Source organism: Pristiophorus japonicus, chromosome 15, assembly GCF_044704955.1.
Source record: "Pristiophorus japonicus isolate sPriJap1 chromosome 15, sPriJap1.hap1, whole genome shotgun sequence".
NCBI classification, from domain to species: domain Eukaryota; kingdom Metazoa; phylum Chordata; class Chondrichthyes; family Pristiophoridae; genus Pristiophorus; species Pristiophorus japonicus.
Window position 1 is genome coordinate 104,412,586 of NC_091991.1, and position 26,145 is coordinate 104,438,730.

The 26,145-nt window shown below is 43.8% G+C and overlaps 2 protein-coding genes across 2 annotated transcripts in view; one reads left to right on the forward strand and one right to left on the reverse strand.

The window, feature by feature from the left end:
- Positions 1-10,099, forward strand: part of LOC139280933 (arf-GAP with dual PH domain-containing protein 1-like) — a 728,784-nt gene extending 718,685 nt beyond the window's left edge. The window contains exon 11 of the mRNA XM_070900744.1: positions 10,067-10,099. Coding sequence (XP_070756845.1) covers positions 10,067-10,071 — 5 coding nt within the window. The 3' untranslated portion in view covers positions 10,072-10,099. The remainder of the gene's footprint in view (positions 1-10,066) is intronic.
- The window catches only part of get4 (guided entry of tail-anchored proteins factor 4), a 76,388-nt gene that overhangs the window by 8,092 nt on the left and 42,151 nt on the right, over positions 1-26,145 (reverse strand). The window contains exon 8 of the mRNA XM_070900745.1: positions 20,024-20,096. Within this exon, the coding sequence (XP_070756846.1) occupies positions 20,024-20,096 (73 nt within the window). The remainder of the gene's footprint in view (positions 1-20,023; positions 20,097-26,145) is intronic.

The window sequence follows — 26,145 nt, forward strand, 5'->3', positions numbered from 1 at the left end:
CTCTTAAAAGTATTCACAAAATATCTTTGGATTTTCCCTGATTTTTCTTGCTAAAATGTTTTCATGCTCTCTCTTTGCTTTCCTAATTTCCTTTTTAATTTCAACCCCTGCACTTTCTACACTCCTCTCGTGTTTCTGCAGTATTGAGCCCTCGGAATCTGTCATAAACCTCACTTTTTTTCTTTATCCTACCCTGTATGCCCCTTGACATCCAGGGGGCTCTCGATTTGTTAGTCTCACCCTTTTTATTTAAGGGAACATACTCGCTCTCTACCCTCAGGATCTCCTCCTTGAATGCCTCCCACTGCTCTGACACTGATTTACCTTCAAGCAGCTGTTCCAGTCCACTTTGGCCAAATCCCATCTCAGCTCAGCAAAATTGGCTTTTCCCTAATTGAGAACTTTTATTCCCGGTCTATCTTTGTCCTTTTCCATAACTAACCTAAATCTGACTGAATTATGGTCACTGGCACCAAAATGCTCTCCCACCTGCCCAGCTACATTCCCCAAAACCGCCCCTCCCTCGTTGGGCTTGTTACATACTGGCTAAAAAAGTTCTCCTGAATGCATTTTAGGAACTCCATGCCCTCTGTACCTTTCACACTAATTCTATCCCAGTTAATATTAGGGTAGTTGAAATCCCCTACTATTATTGCCCTATAGTTTTTGCACTTCAGAAATTTGCTTACATATTTGCTCTTCTATCTCCCTGTGGCTGTTTGGGGTTCTATAGTACACTCCCAGCAGTGTGATCGCCCCTTTTAATTTCTTCAATTCAATCCATATGGCCTCATTGGATCAGCCTCCTAACGTATCATCCCTCCTGACAGCTGTAATTATTTTGTTAATCAATACTATGACCCCCCTCCTTTTTTACCCCCTCGCTATCCCATCTGAAAATCCTGTAACCAGGAATGTTGAGCTGCCATACCTACCCTTCTTTAAGCTACATCTTTGTAATAGCTATAATATCATATTCCCAAGTGTCTATCTGTGCTCTCAGCTCCTCTGCCTTATTTCCTGGACTCCTTGCATTGAGGTGTATTCCATTGAGCACTGTTCAGCCAAAGTTCCGTGTTGTCTATTTTCGAGCCTTTGTTTCCTCTGCTCGCCAAATTCATTTTTTACTTTTCTGCTTTCCAATACCAGCTTTTCTTTTCTCCCTTCTGAATCTATTCTCAGGTTCCCATCCCCCGCTAAGTTAGTTTAAACACTCCGCAACAACACTAGCAAACCTCCCCCTCTGCCCCCACCCCCTGCGAGGATACTGATCCCGGCTCTGTTGAGGTGCAACCCGTCCGGCATGTACAGGTCCCACCACCCCCAGAAATCTAAAGCCTTCCCTCCTGCACCAGCTCTCCAGCCATGCATTCATCTGCTCTATCCTCCTATTTCTGTACTCACTAGCACGTGGCACCGGGAGTAATCGGGAGACTATTATTTTTGAGGTCCACTTTTTTAATCTCTCTCCTAGCTCCCTAAAATCTGCTTGCAGGACCTCATCCCTCTTCCTATCTATGTCATTGGTACCAATATGGATCACGACTTCTGGGGGTAATATATTAGCATGGATAGAGAATTGGCTAACTAACAGAAAACAGAGAGTCGGGATAAACGGGTTATTTTCCGGTTCGCAAACAGTAGCTAGTGGGGTGCTGCAGGGATCGGTGCTGGGGCCTCAACTATTTACAATCTATACTAATGACTGGGATGAAGGGACAGTGTGTAATGTAGCCAGGTTTGCTGATGAAATAAAAATAGATTGGAAGGTAAATTGTGAGGAGGACACAAACAATCTGCAAAGGGATATAGACAGGCTCAGTGAGCGGGCACAAATTTGGCAGACGGAGTATAATTGGGAAAATGTGAGGTTATCCACTTTGGCATAAAAAAATAGAAAAGCAAATTATAATTTAAATGGAGAAAAATTGCAAAGTGCTGCAGTAGAGAGAGACCTGGGGGTCCTTGTGCATGAAACACAAAGTTAGTATGTAGGTACAGAAAATAATCAGGAAGGCAAATGCAATGTTGGTCTTTATTGCAAGGGAGATGGAGTATAAAAGCAGAGAAGTACTGCTACAACTGTACTGGGTATTGGTGAGGCCACACCTGGAGTACTGCGTACAGTTTTGGTCTCCGTATTTAAGGAAGGATATACTTGCATTAGAGGCTGTTCAGAGAAGGTTCACTCGGTTGATTCCGGAGATGAGGGGGTTGACATGAAGATAGGTTGAGTAGGTTGGGACTATACTCATTGTACTTCAAAAGAATGAAAGATGATCTTATCGAAACATGTAAGATGAGGGGGCTCGACAAAGTGGATGCACAGAGGATATTTCCACTCATAGGGGAAACTAAAACTAGGGGGCACAGTCTCAGAATAAGGGGCCGCCCATTTAAAACTGAGATAAGGAGGAATTTCTTCTCTCAGAGGGTTGTAAATCTGTAGAATTCTCTGCCCCAGAGAGCTGTGGAGGCTGGGATACTCGATTTAAGGCGGAGATAGACAGATTTTTAAGTGAAAAGACAATAAAGAATAATGGGGAGCGGGCAGGGAAGTGGAACTGAGTCCATGATCAGATCAGCCATGATCTTATTAAATGGGGGGCAGGCTCAAGGGGCCAAATGGCCTACACCTGCTCCTATTTCTTATGTTCTTATGTCGGTGACATCCTTAACCCTGGCACCAGGGAGGCAACATACCATCCTGGAGTCACATCTGTGACCGCAGAAACGCCTGTTTGCTCCCCTAACTATTGAATCCCCTACCACTATTGCTCTTCCACTCTTCTTCCTTCCCCCCCATGCAGCTGAGCCACCCATGGTGCCGTGGAATTGACTCTGGCTGCACTCCCCAGAGGAACACTGGTACTCAGAACAGAATACTGGTTGAAGAGCAAGATGTACCCAGGGGACTCCTGTACTACCTGCCTGGTCCTCCTCTTCTGTCTGGCGGTCGACCATTCCCTCTCTGCCTGCACACTCTTAAGCTGTGCAGTGACCACCTCTAGAAACATAGAACATAGGTGCAGGAATAGGCCATTCGGCCCTTCAAGCCTGCACCACCATTCAATAAGATCATGGTTGAGCATTCACCTCAGTGCCACTTTCCTGCTTTCTCTTCATACCCCTTGATCCCTTTAGCCATAAGGGCCATATCTAACTCCCTCTTGAATATTTCCAATGAACTGGCCTCAACAACTCTCTGCTGCAGGGAATTCCACAGGTTAACAACTCTCTGAGTGAAGAAGTTTCTCCTCATCTCGGTCCTAAATGACCTACCCCTTATCCTTAGACTATGACCCCTGGTTCTGGACTTCCCCAACATTGGGAACATTCTTCCTGCATCTAACCTGTCCAGTCCCATGAGAATTTTATATGTTTCTATGAGATCCCCGCTCATCCTTCTAAACTCCAGTGAATACAGCCCAGTCGATCCAGTCTCTCCTCATATGTCAGTCCAGCCACCCCGGGAAACAGTCTGGTGAACCTTTGCTGTACTCCCTCAATAGCAAGAACGTCCTTCCTCAGATTAGGAGACCAAAACTGAACACAATATTCCAGGTGAGGCCTCACTAAGGCCCTGTACAAGTGCAGTAAGACCTTCCTACTCTTATACTCAAATCCCCTAGCTATGAAGGCAACATACCATTTGCCTTCTTCACCGCCTGCTGTACCTGCATGCCAACTTTCAATGACTGATGTACCATGACACCCAGGTCTCGTTGCACCTGCCCTTTTCCTAATCTGCCACCATTCAGATAATATTCTGCCTTTGTGTTTTTGCCACCAAAGTGGATAACCTCACATTTATCCACATTATACTGCATCTGCCATGCGTTTGCCCACTCACCTAACCTGTCCAAGTCACCCTGCAGCCTTTTAGCGTCCTCCTCACAGCTCATACCGCCACCCAGTTTAGTGTCATCTGCAAACTTGGAGATATTACACTCAATTCCCTCATCCAAATCCAAATCAGCACTGAACCCTGCGGCACCCCACTAGTCACTGCCTGCCATTCTGAAAAGGACCCGTTTATCCCGACTCTCTGCTTCCTGTCTGCCAACCAGTTCTCTATCCACGTCAGTACATTACCCCCAATACCATGTGCTTTAATTTTGCACACCAATCTCTTGTGTGGGATCTTATCAAAAGCCTTTTGAAAGACCAAATACACCACATCCACTGGTTCTTCCTTGTCCACTCTACTAGTTACATCCTCAAAAAATTCTAGAACATTTGTCAAGCAGGATTTCCATTTCATAATTCCATGCTGACTTGGACCGATCCCGTCACTGCTTTCCAAATGTGCTGCTATTTCATCTTTAATAATTGATTCCAACATTTTCCCCACTACTGATGTCAGGCTAACCGGTCTGTAATTACCCGTTTTCTCTCTCCCTCCTTTCTTAAAAAATGCTGTTACATTAGCTACCCTCCAGTCCATAGGAACCGATCTAGAGTCGATAGACTGTTAGAAAATGATCAGCAATGCATCCATTATTTCTAGGGCTACTTCCTTAAGTACTCTGGGATGCAGACTATCGGGCCCCGGGGATTTAGCGGCCTTCAATCCCATCAATTTCCCTAACACAATTTCCCGCCTAATAAGGATTTCTTTCAGTTCCTCCTTCTCACTAGACCCTCGGTCCCCTAGTATTTCCAGAAGGTTATTTGTGTCTTCCTTCGTGAAGACAGAACCAAAGTATTTGTTTAACTGGTCCGCCATTTCTTTGTTCCCCATTATAAATTCACCTGAATCTGACTGCAAGGGACCTACGTTTGTTTTCACTAATCTTTTTCTCTTCACATATCTATTTGCAGTCAGTTTTTATGTTCCCAGCAAGCTTCCTCTCATATTCTATTTTCCCCCTTCTAATTAAACCTTTTGTCCTCTTTTGCTGTATTACAAAATTCTCCCAGTCCTCAGGTTTGTTGCTTTTTCTGGACAATTTATATGCCTCTTCCTTGGATTTAACACTATCCTTAATTTCCCTTGTTAGCCACGGTTGAGCCACCATCCCGTTTTATTTTTACTCCAGACAGGGATATACAATTGTTGAAGTTCATCCATGTGATCTTTAAATGTTTGCCATTGCATATCCACCGTCAACCTTTCAGTATCACTCGCCAGTCTATTCTAGCCAATTCACGTCTCATACCATTGAAGTTACCTTTCCTTAAGTTCAGGACCCTAGTCTCTGAATTAACTGTGTCACTCTCCATCTTAATAAAAAATTCTATCATATTATGGTCACTCTTCCCCAAGGGGCCTCGCACAACAAGATTGTTAGTTTGTCCTTTCTCAATGCACATCACTCAGTCTAAGATGGCCAGCCCTCTAGTCGATTCCTTGACATATTGGTCTAGAAAACCATCCCTAATACACTCCAGGAAATCTTCCTCCACCATATTGCTACCAGTTTGGTTAGCCCAATCAATATGTAGATTAAAGTCGCCCATGATAACTGTTGTACCTTTATTACACGCATCCCTAATTTCTTGTTTGATGCTGTCCCCAACCTCACTACTACTGTTTGGTGGCCTGTACACAACTCCCACTCGCGTTTTCTGCTTTTTGGTATTCCGCAGCTCCACCCATACAGATTTCACATCATCCAGGCTAATGTCCTTCCTTACTGTTGCATTAATTTCCTCTTTAACCAGCAACGCCACCCCACCTCCTTTTCCTTTCTGTCTATCCTTCCTAATTGTTGAATACCCCTGGATGTTGAGTTCCCAGCCTTGATCACCCTGGAGCCATGTCTCCGTGATACCAATTACATCATATCCGTTAACTGCTATCTGCGCAGTTAATTCGTCCACCTTATTCCGAATACTCCTCGCGTTGAGGCACAGAGCCTTCAGGCTTGTCTTTTTAACACCCTTTGCCCCTTTAGAATTTTGCTGTAATGTGGCCCTTTTTGCTTTGGGTTTCTCTGCCCTCCACTTTTACTTTTCTTCTTTCTATCTTTTGCTTCTGCCCCCATTCTACTTCCCTCTGACTCTCTGCATAGGTTCCCATCCCCCTGCCATTTTAGAAACATGCTATCCACAAAGTTCTCAGCCTCGCAGATGCACTGCAGTGAGTCCAGCTGCCGCTCAAGCTCCGAAACCCAAAGCTCGAGTTGCCATAGCTGGCGACACTTCCTGCACATGTGGTCGCCCCGGCCGCGCGAAGCATCCAGGAGTTCCCACATGCCACAGGATGTACACTCCACGGGACTGTGCTGCCCTGCCATGCCTCTATTGGACTATGAACTAAACTTAAAACTAGAAGACAAAAACACTCCCCGGCTACTCACCAATCAGCTGTTTCCCTTGAGCCGACTTCACTCTGACAGGCCACAGGTGACATTAAGTCATCAGGATACTCTAAGAATGCTTGGGAGACCTATCATACCCTTCAACAGATTTTCAACCAGCTACTTGATAACTATTTTATCTATACTTTTCTGCATTTTAAAGAACTGGATCACATTCTCCCTTTTCTCCATCAAAAATAATTTTGATTCTGTCAGCTACTCATTATGTAAGAGCTTTATGTCCTGGAATCATGCTTGGCAAATCGTCTTGGAACCCTCACCAATGTCCTCAGTCTCCTTTCAAAACTGCAGTCAATATTCAAAATGTAGCCTTACTAAATGGGTATACTCGATTGAAGTAACCTTTTTTGATAGAATCAAATGCCCTTGAAATGCAAGCTCGTATCTGATCAGCTTTGCTAAATATTTTCAGCGTATGGTCTATTTCCTTTTCGGTCAAAGGTCATCGAACCCTTCAGGCCCTTTCATTTTATCCAAATCCCTTTGAATGCCATCACTACACAAATAGCAAAGGATAGCTGGCTCCCTGATCCCAGGCCACTGCCAATGTCTCTCTGTAATCAGTGTCCTGGAGATGTGCAAGAGCAACCCGCAGATGGCATTTACTTTCCTCCTGTGGATTAGCGCCTGGCTGCTCTGAGCAATGTGGCTAAGGCAGGGAGCTTGGCAGTGTTGGGCAATCAAGGGCACAAACTTTGTCCCACCGCAATGTCACATATTGGTGCTTCAATGCTGTCAGTCACTAACCAAACTCATCTGCCCATCCTGAACTGAATCAATAGCCAGTTATTATTTTGAAGCCCCTATCATTACCAAATTATTCTTCCATCTCTCCCTTGCTGTTATTTCTTTCCGATAGATGATGTCATCCCGTACCAACAATAGCTTGATTGGACTATCTTTACACATTATTCCACAGCACTGTGGTCAGTGTCTTGTCCATGTTCTGTTTGCAGTCAGGTTTCTGGTACACCAGTGTCACGAACCTTCACCCAGCACTGTATACTTCAACCCCCCACAGTCTATTCCCAACATTTCTGGCATAAAAGGCTTGTCCTTCAAAACCTTATCTTTATTTGTACTCTTTATATTTGCATTCTCTCATAACCTGAATGTAATTTCCATTTGCAATAATCATTGACATTGTTTGCCAATGTTTTAGCCTATCCCCATCTAACTCTAGTTCAAAGGAGCCCCCATTTCTATATCCTGATACAAGGAGCGGGATAAGGGAAAGGAACCCCCGTTTCTATATCCTGATACAAGGAGCGGGATAAGGGAAAGGAGAACAAATACATAAAATCACATTAAAAATGCTGATAATGCCCATACATTTAATTCTTATTATAAACAAATACAGCCAGTTTTCAGTTTTGGAATGCCTTGACTCTTGTTGGTAACTAAGTCTTAATGCTCTCTTAGGGTGTATAGATTCGCAATTTAGTATTGATGTAAAGTAATTTGGGCTTTGCAATGGCGCCAAATTGGGAGCATTGCCAAGATTCAGGCCCCCATCCAACTCAAAAGAGAAAGCCTGCTTGGGAAGGTGTGGAGATGCCTGCCTGTTTTAGCTCCACCCACTCTTTCCAAACAGAGTGAAATGTTTTTTTTAAACCCTTCGTAGTGTTGTCCTGTATGTAGGAAGTTTACGAAACTGTGAACCTTATGGTATTACATTTTAAGTTAGAAACGAAGGTGTGGATATATTCGGATGATAAGTTACGGAGCTAGGAAATGCACAAAGGATAGGTTTGTTGAGTAAAAGATAAAAATACATGGTCCCGGTAGTAAAAAAAAAAGAATTTGACACGCTCACTTACTTGTCGAAAGAAAACATGCAATTGGGTTGAAAGACATAAATTTAGTCCAGGAATGAGATAAAGAATGCCTTTTAAAACGCTCCCATTTTCCTTTGTGTAAAACCTTGACACGAAAGCTTCTAGCTCAGTAAAAAAAAAGTTTTAAATTTAGAAATACCTTCAGGGATTAGGTCAAACTCCTGGGCGAGTGGTGAGCTATCTGTGAAGGTGTAAAAGGGACTTTTGAAAAAGGCTAAAACAGTAAGCTTTAGCAGTTTAGAAAATGTTAAACACAGGAAAACTGAGACGGGCAAAGTGGGAAGCAGTCCTCTTACCACCCAACAAAGCGGTAACCATAATTAGGGATGTAGGAAACAACCCCGCAGAAGGTATGATGGGTGAAGGGGAACCCCACTTTTGCGAAGAGGTATGTGAGGATATGGAAGAGGATAGAATAAAAAACGCCCCCCTTCAAACCGCAGAACAAACCTTGTTTGTGGACGGCTCACAAAAATACATAGAGGGACTACCTCGTACCGGATGGGCCGCAGTTACCAAGGATCTAGAGACAGTTGAATCAGGGCGAATTAATGGGGGGTCGTCAGCTCAAGTGGCAGAACTGGTAGCCCTCACCCGGGCACTGGAATTATCGGAAAATAAGATTGTTAATATCTATACGGACAGTAGATATGCATTCGGGGTAGTACACGATTATATGACAGCATGGGGGAGAAGGGGTGTTTGCGATGGATAAAGACATAACTTACTAAATATCAGTTGATATCGCTGTGAAAAAGATATTGGTTTAATTGGAAAAAGAAGAATTTGAAGAGGTAAAAAAAAACACTCTCCATTGATAATGATTTTAAATTATTAAAATTAAGTCAGTGCCGCTGGGGCCCGAGACCAACAGATAAGTATTGAGAAACTACACCAGGACACTTCTGAGGAGGAAATAGGTATGTGGACAAAGCAGGGCGCAACGCAAGGGAAGGATAACGTTTGGAGACAAAACGACAAGGTAATGGCGCCTGAATGCATACAGAATACCTTATTGGAGTTGCATCATGGCCTGTCCCATTCAGGATGAGAAGCCATGACCGGGAGTCTTGGGAGAGATTGGTGGTGGAAAGGGATGGGAGAGAAAAAGCTATTGCCTAGTGATTATAGATCAATTTACCCGGTGGGTGGAAGCTTTCCCCACACGTGATTGCACTGCCTCAACAGTGGCAAGGATATTGACCGAGCAGGTGATTCCCCGATGGGGAGTGCCTCTTCAAATAGATTCTGACCAAGGCACCCACTTCACCGGGAAGATTGTAAAGACAATATGCCAGCTGATGGGCATAAAACAAAAATTCCACATCCCCTACCACCCGCAGAGTTCTGGGATAGTAGAGCGCATGAACCGTACCCTTAAGAACGCCCTGGCAAAGGCCATGCAAACGTCAGGAAAAACGTGGACAGAAGTATTACCCATTATATTGATGAAGTTAAGAGCCACGACAAACTGGACAACCGGATTAACCCCTTATGAACTAATGACCGGAAGGGCGATGCAATTACCAGAGAACATCATAACAGAGGGGGTCGATGTAGGCCCATTACAAGACAAAATAAAACGGTATGTTTTGGAACTAAGTACTCAATTAAAAGGGAGGCGTAAATTAGTTAGGGACAATCAGGAAGATAGAGACGCGGAAGCAGAGCTTACAAAGCTCTCTGAAGTCCCGTTGGCGGGAAGTCGCGTTATGGTAAGGGTCCTCCCGGGAAAACCGGGGTTTGCCCCAAAAAGGACCGTATGAGGTTATAATCAGCAAGGACACTTGTGCCTGCATTGATGTTAAAGGGAACGGACAATGGAAGCATTGGACCCAGCTTAAGGTTTTTGAACCAGCCGTTTAGCACACGTATTAGTTGTTGTTGTTTGTCTATTTACAGATTGACAGCGAGAGATTCTTCAAGCAAGCCATACGGCCATTTTGCCTTTGACTATTTGTTAATTATAGAGTAATAAAATGAAACTATATATTGCGATCGGTGCGATTATCATAGTTCGTGTTCGGTCCGACCTGCTAGCTAGACCGAAACGAGAGTTACATGTGAATACCTTTTTGTACATCTCCCTTAACATCTCGGAAGTAGCAGAGTGGGTAACGCGACAAAACGGTACAGGGGAAGTAAATGATACTTGGAACCAGAGTGGGGATAAAGAAACGTGGAGATCGGGGGGTTACCTTTTGGATGCATTGACGGATGGTACCAGCCGGAATACAATAGGTCGGTACGACCCCCGTTCCTGGTTTTGACCAACACCTCAGGAGTTGGAAGGCCCACCGCTGACATTTGTTTCACTAGAAACCTGACTGGTGAGGAAACAGGTTTTGTAGCAGGATACTTTAACCTCGCCAGGTGGAACATAATAGCCAGCGAAACAACTAACCAGGGGTTCTTTGAAATAGAGGGTTTGAAGAATCAGACACGTAGCCAGGACTGGGACCCTAAGATTAGGTGGCGACGGGGGCTGAGAGAGAGATTGGGATCGAATCTAACAGCATACAATGGCACTTATTTTGTGTGTGGGCATAAGGCCTACCCCTGGTTGCCTCAGAACTGGAGCGGGTCCTGTTATTTGGGATATGTGGTCGCTTTTTGTCAGACGGGTACGTACTTTAGCAGAAGTACAGACACCAGGTCGACTAAGACGAGATCTTACCCCGGTAGAGAGGCTATTTGGGGTCATGATGTTCCCATTCGGGATAGGATGCACCATGGATGAATTACGTAACCTAGAGAGGGTACTGGAACAGATAGTTAATGACACTGCTGAAGCAATGGAGGGCATAATGGCTGAAATGGTAGCCATACGCACAATGGTACTCCAGAACCGAATGGCCCTAGATCCTATCTTCTGCATGGAGTAATTATTCTGGTTGTAATAATAACTTGCTGTCTGATTATCGGGTGTTTTAATATCTGCTGTAAAGTTATGATGGCTCGACTGATGCCAGTAGCCAGTGTAATCGCCGAAGAAGAAGCACATCTGATGGAAATACCTGAAGACACCAAGGATGAAGAAACAGACGACAATGACACCGACCACTATCTTTGAAGGGTAGCCTAGAGCTACAGGCAAGGTGGACATGCGGAACATCAGGGAAGTAACATGCCCCAAAGGACGAATATATGCTACTATCATTGTGGTCATATGGATTTCGTAAACATCCTCCAAGACCAATAGGGGGAATATTGTTGGAGCGGATTTTTGGACATATATTTGATTGTATGAATTTTGTAAGGGATAATACTGATGCATGCTTTAAACAGTTCGACTTTAAGGCATGCTGGCCTTGAGTTAATGCAGATTGGAATGTGAGATAATGAACACTGGAGAGTTAAGTGCGAGGTATCGGTGTCAAAAGCCTGCACTTGTTTATACTGCCCTGTCACAGTGCAGGATGGGTTATATATCAAAAGCTTAGTCTTCAATAGTAACAGCTTTGTAGTGCTAAAGCATGTGTTGTAAAGTGACGTAATTTGTAAGATAAAAGGACTTCACTGCAGATACAGTTTGAGAAGATGGTTTAAAGACAGGGGTCTTTAACACTTCTCCCAAAGCTTTGTCTCCGATTTAATAAACCTCTCTTTATATATTATACAGTCTCGGAAATATTTTTCCACAACACCCTCCAAGGACAATATATCCTTCCAACGGTGTGGTGCCCAGAACTGCTCACAGTGCTCCAGGTGTGGGCTATCTGGGTCTTTGTACAGCTGCAGCATAACTTCTACCCCCTTGTATTCTAGTCCTCTAGATATAAAGGCCAGCATTCCATTAGCCTTTTTGAATATTTTCTGTACCTGTTCATGACATTTTAATGATTTATGTAGATGGACTCCTAAGTTTCTTTGGGCCTCCACTGCTTTTGTTTTTTCACCATTTAGAAAGTACCCTGTTCTATCCTTTTTAGCTCCAAAGTGGATGACCTCTACAGTGAAATCCATTTGCCAGTTTTGCCCATTTGATCTATCAATATCCCTTTGTAATTTTATGCTTTCATCTACACTGCCGCCTATCTTTGTGTCATCGGCAAATTTGGATATTTAGCTTTCTATGCCATCATCTAAGTCGTTAATAAATACTTTGAATAGTTCAGGCCCCTGCGGGACACCACCAGAGAAATCCTGCCAATTAGAGTGCCTGCCCTACTCTATGTCTCCTGCTGCTCAACCTCCTTTGCCACTGACTCGATTCCTCTCCCCAGGCAGCAACTTGTGTGTCTTAATGGATCCTGAGCTGCGTTTATCAGGCCTGAAATTGCGGTCCCCACGTACAAGATGCGCACATGGCCCATGAGGTCCCCACAAGTTACAGGTTTAGGTATGCGAAGCGCATGCGGTTAAACCCGGCACTTGCGATCTGTCAATCAACACATGCATCCGAACAAGGCAAGGGAATACACATTAAATGGTAGGACACTGAAAGGTGTAGAGGAACAAAGGGACCTTGGAGTGCATGTCCACAGATCCCTGAAGGTAGCAGGCCAGGTAGATAAGGTGGTTAAGAAGGCATACAGAATATTTGCCTTTATTAGTCGAGGCATGGAATACAAGAGCAAGAACGTTATGCTTGAACTGTATAAAACGCTGGTTAGGCCACAGCTGGAGTACTGCGTGCAGTTCTGGTCACCACATTACAGGAAAGATGTGATTGCACTGGAAAGGGTACAGAGGAGATTTACGAGAATGGTGCCTGGACTGGAACATTTTGGTTATGAGGAAAGATTGGAGATGCTGGGTCTGTTTTCTTTGGAACAGGGGAGGCTGAGGGGAGACCTGATTGAGGTGGATAAAATTATGAGGGGCCTGGATAAAGTGGATAGTATGGACCGATTTCCCTTGGCAGAGGGGTCAACAACCAGGGGGCATAGATTTAAAGTAATTTGGGGGAGGTTTGGAGAATATATGAGGGGAAATTTCTTCACCCAGAGGGTGGTGGGAGTCTGGAACTCACTGCCTGAAAGGGTGGTAGAGGCAGGAACCCTCACCACATTTAAAAAATACTTGCCTTGTTAGGGTGTTTGGGGGTGGGGGGGGATGACTCATCAGGGGAAAGCAGCAGCAGTCAAGTCCATGGCACCGTGGGTGGCTCTGCTGCACAGGAGGGCAGGAAAAAGAGTGGGAGAGAATAAGTGGTAGGGGATTCTATTGTAAGGGGAATAGATAGACGTTTCTGTGGCCGCAATCGAGGCTCCAGGATGGTATGTTGCCTCCCTGGTGCAAGGGTTAAGGATGTCTCGGAGCGGCTGCAGGACATTTTGGAGTGGGAGGGTAAACAGCCAGTTGTCGTGGTGCATATAGGTACCAACGATATAGGTAAAAAACGGGATGAGATCCTACAAGATGAATTTAGGGAGCAAGGAGTTAAATTAAAAAGTACGACCTCAAAAGGTAGTAATCTCAGGATTGCTACCAGTGCCACGTGCTAGTCAGAGTAGATATCGCAGGATAGTTAAGATGAATACATGACTTGAGGTGCAGAAGGGAGGGATTCAAATTCCTGGGACATTGGAACTGGTTCTGGGGGAGGTGGGACCAGAACAAACCGAACAGTCTGCACCTGGGCAGGACCGGAACCAATGTCCTAGGGGGAGTGTTTGCTAGTGCTGTTGGGGAGGGGTTAAACTAATATGGCAGGGGGATGGGAACCTATGCAGGGAGACAGAGGGAATTAGAATGGGAGCAGAAGCAAAAGATAGAAAGCAAAAAAGTAAAAGTGGAGGGCAGAGAAACTCAAAGCAAAAATCAAAAAGGGCCACATTACAGCAAAATTCCAAAAGGGCAAAGTGTGTTAAAAAGACAAGCCTGAAGGCTCTGTGTCTCAATGCGAGGAGTTTTCGTAATAAGGTGGACGAATTAACGGCACAGGCAGCAATTAATGAATATGATATACTTGGCATCACGGAGACATGGCTCCAGGGTGACGAAGGCTGGGAACTCAACATCCAAGTGTATTCAACATTCAGGAAGGATAGACAGAAAGGAAAAGGAGGGGAGGTGGTAGCATTGCTGGTTAAAGAGGAAATTAACACAATAGTAAGGAAGGACATTAACTTGGATGATGTGGAATCGGTATGGGTGGAGCTGCGGAATACCAAAGGGCAAAAAACGCTAGTGGGAGTTGTGTACAGACCAACAAACAGTAGTAGTGAGGTTGGGGACAGCATCAAACAAGAAATTCGGGATGTGTGCAATAAAGCTACAGCAGTTATCATGGGCGATTTTAATCTACATATAGATTGGGCTAACCAAACTGGTAACACTACAGTGGAGGAGGATTTCCTGGAGTATATTAGGGATGGTTTTCTAGACCAATATGTCGAGGAACCAACTAGAGGGCTGGCCATCCTAGACTGGGTGATGTGTAATGAGAAAGGACTAATTAGCAATCTTGTTGTGCGAGGACCCTTGGGGAAGAGTGACCATAATATGGTAGAATTCTTTATTAAGATGGAGAGTAACACAGTTAATTCAGAGACTAGGGTCCTGAACTTAAGGAAAGGTAACTTCGAAAGTATGAGGCGTGAATTGGCTAGAATAGACTGGCAAATGATACTTGGGGGGTTGACAGTGGATGGGCAATGGCAAACATTTAAAGATCACATGGATGAACTTCAATAATTGTACATCGCTGTCTGGAGTAAAAATAAAACGGGGAAGGTGGCTCAACCGTAGCCAGCAAGGAAAATTAAGGATAGTGTTAAATCTAAGGAAGAGGCATATAAATTGGCCAGAAAAAGCAGCAAACCTGAGGACTGGGAGAAATTTAGAATTCAGCAGAGGACAAAAGGTTTAATTAAGAGCGGGAAAATAGAGTATGAGAGGAAGCTTGCCGGGAAAATAAAAACTGATTGCAAAAGCTTCTATAGATATATAAAGAGAAAAAGATTAGTGAAGACAAACGTAGGTCCCTTGCGGTCAGATTCAGGTGAATTTATAATGGGAAACAAAGAAATGGCAGACTAATTGAACAAATACTTTGGTTCTGTCTTCACGAAGGAAGACACAAATAAACTTCCGGAAGTACTAGGGGACCGAGGGTCTAGAAAGGAGGAACTGAAAGATATCCTTATTAGGCGGGAAATTGTGTTAGGGAAATTGATGCGATTGAAGGCCGATAAATCCCCGGGGCCTGATAGTCTGCATCCCAGAGTACTTAAGGAAGTGGCCATAGAAATAGTGGATTCATTGGTGATCATTTTCCAACAGTATATTGACTCTGGATCAGTTCCTATGGACTGGAGGGTAGCTAATGTAACACCACTTTTTAAAAAAGGAGAGAGAAAACGGGTAATTATAGACTGGTTAGCCTGACATTAGTGGTGGGGAAAATGTTGGAATCAATTATTAAAGATGAAATAGCAGCGCATTTGGAAAGCAGTGACAGGATCGGTCCAAGTCAGCATGGTTTTATGAAAGGGAAATCATGCTCGACAAATCTTCTGAAATTTTTTGAGGATGTGGACAAGGGAGAACCAGTGGATGTGGTGTTAAGGTTTGGTCTCCTAATCTGAGGAAGGACGTTCTTGCTATTGGAGGAGTGCAGCGAAGGTTCACCAGACTGATTCCTGGGATGGCAGGACTGACATATGAGGAGAGACTGGATCGACTGGGCCTTTATACACTGGAGTTTAGAAGGATGAGAGGGGATCGCATAGAAAATTATATGATTCTGATGGGACTGGACAGGTTGAATGCTGGAAGAATGTTCCCGATGTTGGGGAAGTCCAGAACCAGGGGACACAGTCTTAGGATCAGGGGTAAGTTATTTAGGACTGAGATGAGGAGAAACTTCTTCACTCAGAGAGTTGTTAATCTGTGGAATTCCCTGCTGCAGAGAGTTGTTGATGCCAGTTCATTGGATATATTCAAGAGGGAGTTAGATATGGCCCTTAGGGCTAAAGGAATCATGGAGTATGGAGAGAAAGCAGGAATGGGGTACTGAGGTGAATGATCAGCCATGATCTTATTGAATGGTGGTGCAGGCTCGAAGGGCCGAATGGCCTACTCCTGCACCTATTTTCTACGTTTCTATGTTTCTATGGATGTGCACTTAAAGTGCCGTAAACTGCAGGGTTATGGACCAAGAGCTGGAAAGTGGGATAAGGCTGAATAGCTCTTGGTCGGCCGGTGTGGATACGATGGGCCGAAATGGCCTCCTTCCATGCTGTAAATTTCGATGATTCTATTCTATGAAGGTAAAGGGCATCCGCGGGCGGAGTGTTCGTCTATTTGCGCAACTCCTGCCCAGCGAATTCCTTCAAATTCTTACAACTGAAAAAAACAGGCGTGAGGCTTGCTTTTATCAGCATAAGACTTTTAAAGAACAGAAAAATAAATTTTTTAAAATAATTTAAACATTTAAAATCCTGTTAAATAAGGTAAGTATATTTTTAAACCCATTAAAATATGTAAATTTATTTTTCAAAAAATTTAATTTTTGTTTTAAATAATTAATTACATTCCATTTTTATTAATTTGAAATATGTGATGATTTTATTTAAAGTTATTTTCAGTGTTTGTGTTTTTGGGGGTAATCCCATTCATACTTATGGCAGTTCCATACATAAGAAATTACCAGGAGTATGAATGGGGACCCCTCTACTGTTAGGTTGGGCCTTTTGTAGGTCATCCCATTGATGCGTACAAAACCCTTATGCTCCTGGGATACACGTGCGTCTATAGAGGCCTTCGTGTGGAGGGCCAGGACCGCAGGCTTATGAATCTCCAGGACTATCAGGTAGATTAGTAGAAATCTTTCAGGTCGGAGGCATCTGCCCATAGAAAGCCCCTGACCGCAATTTCTGGGGCATCATTTCCATCACAAAGATTGCCTGCTTCCACTTGCGGAACATCACCCGTCTCCACCCCTGCCTCAGCCCATCTGCTGCTAAAACCCTCATCCCCGAGTTTGTCACCTCCACACTTGACTATTCCAATGCTCACCTGGCCATCCTCCACCTTCCATAAACTTCAGCTCATCCAAAACTCTGATTCCCGAATACTATCCACACCAAGTCTCGCTCACCCATCACAACTGTGCTCTTGAGCTACATTGGCTCCCCTTTCCTTTAAATCCCTTCATAGCCTCGCCCCTCTATCTCTAATCTTCTCCAGCCCTACAACCTTCTGAAAATTCTGACTTCCTCCAACTCTGGCCTCGAGTACATCCCTCCATTGGTGGCCATGCCTTCGGCTGTCTAGACCACAAACTCTAGCATTCTCCCCTATACATCTCCGCCTCTCCCCCCTCCTTTAAGACCCTCCTTAAACCCATGGTTTTAGTCACCCATCCTAATATCTCCTCCCTTGGCTCGGCATTGATTCTTGTCTGATTACACTTCTGTAATGCACCATGGGATACTTTTCTACATTAAAGGTGCTATATAAATGCAATTTGTTGTTGTTGGCTTTACGAAACTCACATGTGGAGATATGGAAATAAGTCACACGATTACATCATTTAAAGCTCACAAACGCCAGCAAAATGCTAACATTGTTTGTGGCAATCTTGAACATATCAGAGTTTAACTAACTATTCCTTCAAAGATCTTGAATGCTTGAATAATATTTCCACCGAGACTTCTTTTCGCCAGAGTAAACAATCCCAGGCTTATCAACCCTCCTCAGAGCCACGAGATAGCCTTCAGTTCTTTTGCTGCTGTCTACACTGCCTCCAATGCTCGAATATCCTTGCTGTAATAGAGACCAGGATTGTTCAGTCTTCCAAGCGTAGCCATGGCAGTAACTTGTACAGATTGATGGGTTCTATCCTACTCCTACGCCACCCATGATCTAGTTAGCGTTCCTTACTGCTGCTGCACTCTCTCCTGCCAGTTTTGATGAGCAATCCACCAATGCTCCCAGATCCAGGGAGGCACATCTCAACATCCCCACACAAGTGTCAGGATGTGACTGCCTCGGACATTGCTAAAGTAGGCGGGAAAAGCTGGAGGTCACCTCCTGATCCCTCCGCCATCTACAAATCACAAGGCAGGCGTGTGATGGAATAGTAATAACACGCAGCTACAAAACTCGAGAGGCTCAACACCATCCAGGACAAAGCAGTTTGCTTGGTCAGTGCCCCTGTCACTGGACTCAATATCCATCCCCTCCATTACTGGCACACTGTGGCTTCAGTATATACTGTCTACAGGATGCATTGCAGCAACTCACCAAGGTTACTGAACAGTATCTCTCTTCTCTGTGACCTCTATCATCAAGAAGAAAAAGAAGACCATCATCACCAAGTCACACACCGTCCTGATTCAGACATATAGCACTATTCCTTCAGCGCTGTTGGGTCAATCATCATAGGCAGTCCCTCGTATCGAGGATGACTTGCTTCCACGCCGAAAAGGGAAGAGTTCACAGGTGTTTCAATGAAGGATCTAATATTCCAGGTCCCGAACTCCAGTTGAAGGGTAGAAGATGCCTGTGCGTGGATTTTTTTTAAGTGTGGTGGCCGTTGCACACCAGCCACCACACGAGCTTGACAGAGCTAGGTCTTGGTCCACTGGCAAGGGTTATCCAAGATGACTGGAGATCAGCTCTGCTGCACGGACCTAGTGCGCACACATATTGCAGTGTGGGCTGGCCCGCGCTGCCCCTGGACCCTCGCTTCTTCTGGACTCCAAACTCACGCCTCTCCTGGGCCCCGATCACATCGCTCTGCAATCTCTCACTTGCCTACCTAACATGATTGTAGAAGCAGCATCGCCAATATGACTGCAGTGGTTCAAGAAGATGGCCCAATATTACCTGCTCAAGGCAACTAGGATGGCAATAATCACAGGCTTGCCAATGTCACCCACATCTTAAGAACAAATAATAGAAAATATTCTTAAGACTAATTGAAACATTTACACGGGAATATGGGAGGTCACAGGTATTCCAGACTGTTCAGATCCACTGTAAATAGATGGGATTATAGTCTCCTCTATTTTCTGGCTATAAAATAACTTTGAGCAATCTCAATCAGAGGAACAAGAGTAGGCCATTCAGCCCCTCGAGCCTCTTCCACCAATTAGATCATTGCTGATCGTACCTCAACTCCATTTACCTGACTTTATTCCGGATCCCTTGATACCCTTACCTAACAAAATCTATCGATCGCAGTCTGAAAATGTCAATTGACCGCCAGCATGCAGCGCCTTTTGGGGAAGAGATTGCCAATAGCCTTTGTGAGGAAAAAATGCTTCCTGATTTAACTTCAAAATGGCCTAGCTCTAATTTTAACAACGTGTCCCTGTGTTCTGGATTCCTCACTAGAGAAAATAGTTTCTCTGTATCTACCCTATTTAATGCCTTTATCATTTTGAAGACCTCGATTAGATCATCCCTCAACCTTCTAAACTCAAGGGAATACATGCCCAATTGGGCAGGGGTGGATGACACTCAGTGGCAGAGTGCCACAGGATGGCTGTTGTGAAAAACAAAAAACCATCCCATTGGTGCATTACTGCGGTTGGACTGAAACAGAGTCCTGGGTCAGAATAGCTGGAGTTCAGCTCTAGCTAACTGCTGCATCTCACCAGCTAATGCTTGATGCCACCTGTGTTTCCATCAAATGCAAATTGACAGTAACATCCTTCAGCCTTGATCAACACAAAATTCATGAAGAAATATATGAAAATCTTTTTTTGTTCCAACAGATGGCAGTTTGTAGGTACAGCGACCCTAATGACAGGTGTGCCGATATAATTTATTTCTTTAATTGCCCTGACTACATCTCACTGAACAGGAGCTGCAGTTGCCATATATATACATGGTGGATGAAGGTGAATTAAACAACACATAAGGAAATCAATCACTTAATTTACAATGTAAATGCCTTACCTAATAATCCCCCATATGAGGAAGTCTGTCTTGGTGCAACTCCAAAGAAGATCTGACCTATTCGGTCTAGATACTAGAATTTAAAAATAGTACAAAATCAACAGCTGAAGACTTAATCTGTTGAACTTAAATTAAAGAAAACAAAGAGCATTGCGCAATCAGTAGCTATACAGATAAATGGGCTTCCGTAACTGAACACATAGGGTAGTGCTATCCTGATGGTTGAAGTTTAGCTTTGATTAACACAAAATGGTTCACACACATCACTGTATGGATCTTATGTTAATGCAAAAAATGAAAACTATGCAAATAAAGTTTAATCTGATTGAACGCGTTTTAAAAGTAGTATGCTTTCTTCCACTGGAAATAACTGCTTTTTGTTGCATGGAAATGATTATAGGTGTCCCAGTGTAACAACAGAATTACCTGTTGGCCCTAGAAATAGTGGATGCATTGGTGGTAATTTTCCAACATTCTATAGACTCTGGATCAGTTCCTATGAATTGTAGGGTAGCTAATGTAACCCCTCTTTTTAAAAAAGGAGGGAAAGAGAAAACGGGTAATTATAGACCGGTTAGCCTGACTTCGGTAGTGGGAAAAATATTGGAATCAATTATTAAAGATGTAATAGCAGCATATTTGGAAAGTAATGATAGGATCGGTCCAAGTCAGCATGGATTTATGAAAGGGAAATCATGCTTGACAAATCTAGAATTTTTTGAGGATGTAACTAGTAGAGTGGACAAGGGAGAACCAATGGATGTGATGTATTTGGCCTTTCATAAGGGTTTTGACAAGGTCCCACACAACAGATTAGTGAGCTAAATTTAAGCACATGGTATTGCGGGTAATATATTGACATGGAAGCAAAGAGTAGGAATAAACGGGTCCTTTTCAGAATGGCAGGCAGTGACTAGTGGGGTACCGCAAGGCTCAGTGCTGGGACCCCAGCTATTTACAATATACATTAATGATTTGGACGAAGGAATTGAATGTAATATCGCCAAGTTTCCAGATGACACTAAGTTGTGTGGCAGTGTGAGCTGCGAGGAGGATGCTAAGAGGCTGCAGGGTGACTTGGACAGGTTAGGTGAGTGGGCAAATGCATGGCAGATGCAGTATAATGTAGATAAATGTGAGGTTATCCACTTTGGTGGCAAAAACAAGACGACATAATATTATCTGAATGGTGATAGATTAGGAAAAGGGGAGGTGCAACGAAAGCTGGATGTCATGGTACATCAGTCATTGAAAGTTGGCATGCAGGTACAGCGGGCGGTGAAGGAGGCAAATGGCATGTTGGCCTTCATAGCGAGGGGATTTGAGTATAGGAGCAGGGAAGGTCTTGCTGCAGTTGTACAGGGCCTTGGTGAGGCCACACCTGGAGTATTGTGTACAGTTTTGGTCTAATCTGAAGAAGAACATTCTTGCTATTGAGGGAGTGCAGCGAAGGTTCACCAGACTGATTCCCGGGATGGCAGGACTGACATCTGAAGAAAGACTGGATCGACTAGGCTTATATTCACTGGAATTTAGAAGAATGAGAGAGGATCTCATAGAGACATATAAAATTCTGACGGGATTGGACAGGTTAGATGCAGAAAGAATGTTCCGGATGTTGGGGAAGTCCAGAACCAGGGGTTACAGTCTAAGGATAAGGGTAAGCCATTTAGGATCGAGATGAGGAGAAACTTCTTCACTCAGAGAATTGTGAACTTGTGGAATTCTCTACCACAGAAAGTTGTTGAGGCCAGTTCATTAGATATATTCAAAAGGGAGTTAGATGTGGCCCTTACGGCTAAAGGGATCAAGAGGTATGGAGTGAAAGCAGGAATGGAGTACTGATCATATTGATCAGCCATGATCATATTGAATGGTGGTGCAGGCTCGAATGGCCTACTCCTGCACCTATTTTCTATGTTTCTAATAAAAACGTAAGAAATAGGAACAGGAGTAGGCCATAAGGCCCCTCGAGCCTGCTCCGCCATTCAATAAGATCATGGTTGATCTGATCCTGGACTCAGCTCCATTTCCCCGCCCACTACCTATAACCGCTTATCATTTAAGAAACTGTCTATTTCTGTCTTAAATTTATTCAATGTCCCAGCTTCCACAGCTCTGAGGCAGCGAATTCCACAGATTTACAACCCTCAGAAGAAATTCCTCCTCATCTCTGTTTTAAACGGGCGGCCCCTTATTCCAAGATCGTGCCCTCTAGTTCTAGTCTCCCCCATCAGTGGAAACATCTTCTCTGCATCCACCTTGTCAAGCCCCCTCATAATCTTATACGTTTCAATAAGATCACCTCTCATTCTTCTGAATTCCAGTGAGTAGATGCGCAACCTAATCAACCTTTCCTCATAAGTCAACCCCCTCATCTCCGGAATCAACCTAGTGAACCTTTTCTGAACTGCCTCCAAAGCAAGTATATCCTTTTCTAAATATGGAAGCCAAAACTGCACGCAGTATTCCAGGTGTGGCCTCACCAATACCTTATATAGCTTCGCTGGGCAGGCCACATAGTACGCATGCCAGATACGAGACTCCCTAAGCAAATGCTTTATGCAGAGCTCCTTTATGGTAAACGAGCCAAAGGAGGACAACCTCAAAGCCTCGCTGGTAACGTGCAACATCACAACTGACACCTGGGAGACCCTGGCCGCAGTCTGCCCGAGGTGGAGAAAGTCCATCCGGGGGAGTGTTGAGCTCTTCGAGTCTCAACGCAAAGAGCATGAAGAGGCCAAGCGCAGGCAGTGGAAGGAGCGCACGGCAAACCAGCCTGACCGACCCCTTCCCTTAACGAATGTCTGTCCCACCTGTAACAGGGTCTGTGGCTCTCGTATCGGACTGTTCAGCCATCAAATAACTCACTTTGGGAGTGGAAGCAAGCCCTCCTCGATTCCTAGGGACTGCCTATGATGATGATATAGCTGTAGTAAGACTTCCCTGCTTTTATACTTCATCCCCTTTGCAATAAAGGTCAAGATACCATTGGCCTTCCTGATCACTTGCTGTACCTGCATACTATCCTTTTGTTTCATGCACAAGTACCCCAGGTCCCGCTGTACTGCGGCACTTGGCAATCTTTCTCCATTTAAATAATAATTTGCTCTTTGATTTTTTTTCTGCCAAAGTGCATGATCTCACACTTTTCAACATTATACTCCTCTGCCAAATTTTTGCCCACTCACTGAGCCTGTCTATGTCCTTTTGAAGATTTTTTGTGTCCTCCTCACACATTGCTTTTCCTCCCATCTTTGTATCGTCAGCAAACTTGGCTACGTTACACTCAGTCCGTTCTTTCCAGTCGTTAATATAGATTGTAAATTGTTGGGGTCCCAGCACTGATCCCTGCGGCACCCCACTAGTTACTGGTTGCCAACCAGAAAGTGAACCATTTATCCCTATTCTCTGTTAGTTAGCCAATCCTCTATCCATGCTCATATATTACCCCCAACCTCGTGAACTTTTATCTTGTGCAGTAACCTTCTATGTGGCACTTTGTCAAATGCCTTCTAGAAGTCCAAATACACCACATCCACTGGTCCCCCTTTATCCACCCTGCTCATTACATACTCAAAGAACTCCAGCAAATTTGTCAAACATGACTTCCCCTTTATAAATTCATGCTGACTCTGCTGACCGAATTTTGCTTTTCCAAACGTCCTACTACTGCTTCTTTAATAATGGACTCCAACATTTTCTCAAGCACAGATGTTAGGCTAACTGGTCTATAGTTTCCTGCTTTTTGTCTGCCTCCTTTTTTAAATAGGGGCTTTACATTTTCAGTTTTCCAATCTGCTGGGACCTCCCCAAGATCCAGAGAATGTTGGTAAATTACAACCAATGCATCCACTATCCCTGCCGCTACTTCTCTTAAGACCCTAGGATGCAAGCCATCAGGTCCAGGGGATTTATCTGCCTTTAGTCCCATTATCTTACGGAGTACCACCTCCTTAGTGATTGTGATTGTGTTAAGTTCCTCCCCCCCATAGCCCCTCGACTATCCACTGTTGGAATATTTTAGTGTCCTCTACAGTAAAGACTGATATAAAATATTTGTTCAGAGTTTCTGCCATCTCCATGTTCCCCATTACTAATTCCCCGGTCTCGTCCTCTAAGGGACCAACATTTACTTTAGCCACCCTTTTCCTTTTTATATACCTATAGAAACTCTTGCTATCTGTTTTTATATTTTGCGCTAGTTTACTTTCATAGTCTATCTTCCCTTTTCTTAATCTTTTTTTAGTCGTTCTTTGCCGGCTTTTAAAAGCTTCCCAATCTTCTGTCCTCCCACTAGTTTTGGCCACTTTGCATGCCCTTGTTTTTAATTGAAATTCATGCAGTACTATCTAGAAAGTTGAAATGACATGCCCATTTCAGCTAGTGTTTACTGGATTGCAGCTTAGCAGGTCAACACATGTCTGGCACAAAACTGAGTGTATACTGCTTTTAATTTACATGCTGCATGAACACAGCACAGAAATTTGCATAATATATATAGAAAAGCAAAATACTGCAGATGCTGGAATCTGAAATAAACACAGGAAATACTGGAAATACTCAGGTCAGGCAACATCTGTGGAGAGAGAAACGGAGTTAACGTTTCAGGTCGATGACCCTTTGTCAGAATTAGAAAAAGTTAGAGATGCAACAGGTTTTTAAGCAAGTGAAGGGGCAGGGAAAGGGGAGATGAGGAGAGAACGAAAGGGAAGGTCTGTGAAAGGGTGGAAGGCTGGAGAGATTGAGACAAAAGGGATGATGGTGCGAGGCAAAAGGAGGTGGTAATGCAAGAAGTACAAGTAAATCGCTGTTTCACCTGGAAGGAGTGTTTGGGGCCCTGGACTGTGGGAAAGGAGGGGGTAAAAGGGCAGGTGTTGCATCTCCTGCAATTTCTCTCAATGTAGTATACTGTATTCGCTGCCCACGATGCGGTTTCCTCTACATTGGGGAGACCAAGTGTAGATTGGGTGACCGCTTTGCAGAACACCTCCGTTCAGTCTGTAAGTATGACCCTGAGCTTCCAGTCACCTGTCACTTTAATTTTCCGCTCCACTCCCACTCTGACCTCTCTGTCCTCGGCCTCCTACACTGTTCCATCGAAGCTCAACGCAAGCTCGAGGAACAGCACCTCATCTTTCAATTAGGCTCTTTACAGCCTTCTGGGCTCAACATCGAGTTCAACAATTTCAGACCGTAATCTCTGCGTATATATTTTTTTTCTTTTTTTCCCTTTCCCATGACAGCTGTTGACTCTGCCATCTCCATTTATACCCTATCTGGACTTATCTTTTGTTTCTTCACTTGTCCCATGACCTTCTCCTTTAGCCTCACACCATCATCCCTTTTGTTTCTCAATCTCTCCAGCCTTCACCCTATCACTGACCTTCCCTTTTGTTCTTTCCTCATCTCCCCGTTCCCTGCCCCTACACTTGCTTAAAAACTTGTTACATCGCTAACTTTTTCCAGTTCTGATGAAGGGTCATTGACCTGAAATGTTAACTCTGTTCCTCTCTCCACAGATGCTGCCTGATCTGCTGAGTGTTTCCAGCATTTTCTGTTTTTAATGCATAATATATAACTCCAATAAGAGTACAATGAAAGCCATAAATCAGTTTGTTGAAGTTGCAAAACATATTTTATTGTAATACAATTAATCCAGTCTTGGGACCCCTTGAATGTCAAAAACTCTCCTAGCAATAAGTAATTCAAACTTAATGTGCAACCATACCTAAACCTTTTTAAACCTTTTTACATCCGTTCTGTTTTAGTTCCTTCCCCGCAATTTTACAACTTTTGTTAATTCACATCAGCCTCTTTATGCTGCCTGATTCCTTTTTCATAGCTTATTAGAAAACCCACAACGTAATTGTTCACCATCATGGCTTCACTTCATTTATACCTACAATTCCATTTAACTGAAATGTTAAGTACGATAGATGATGTCACTGTTACCTTTCTTTAGCTATAATAAACCCCACGAATTAGAGGGCAAGTGATGTCAATTTATCTTATGCAATCTAAGTTTTGGATTATCCCCTATGCTTTATTTATTCAAATAATGTCACCAAAAACCACTATCTCTCAACTAATCAAGTTATAGGTACAAAGCTTAATCCATT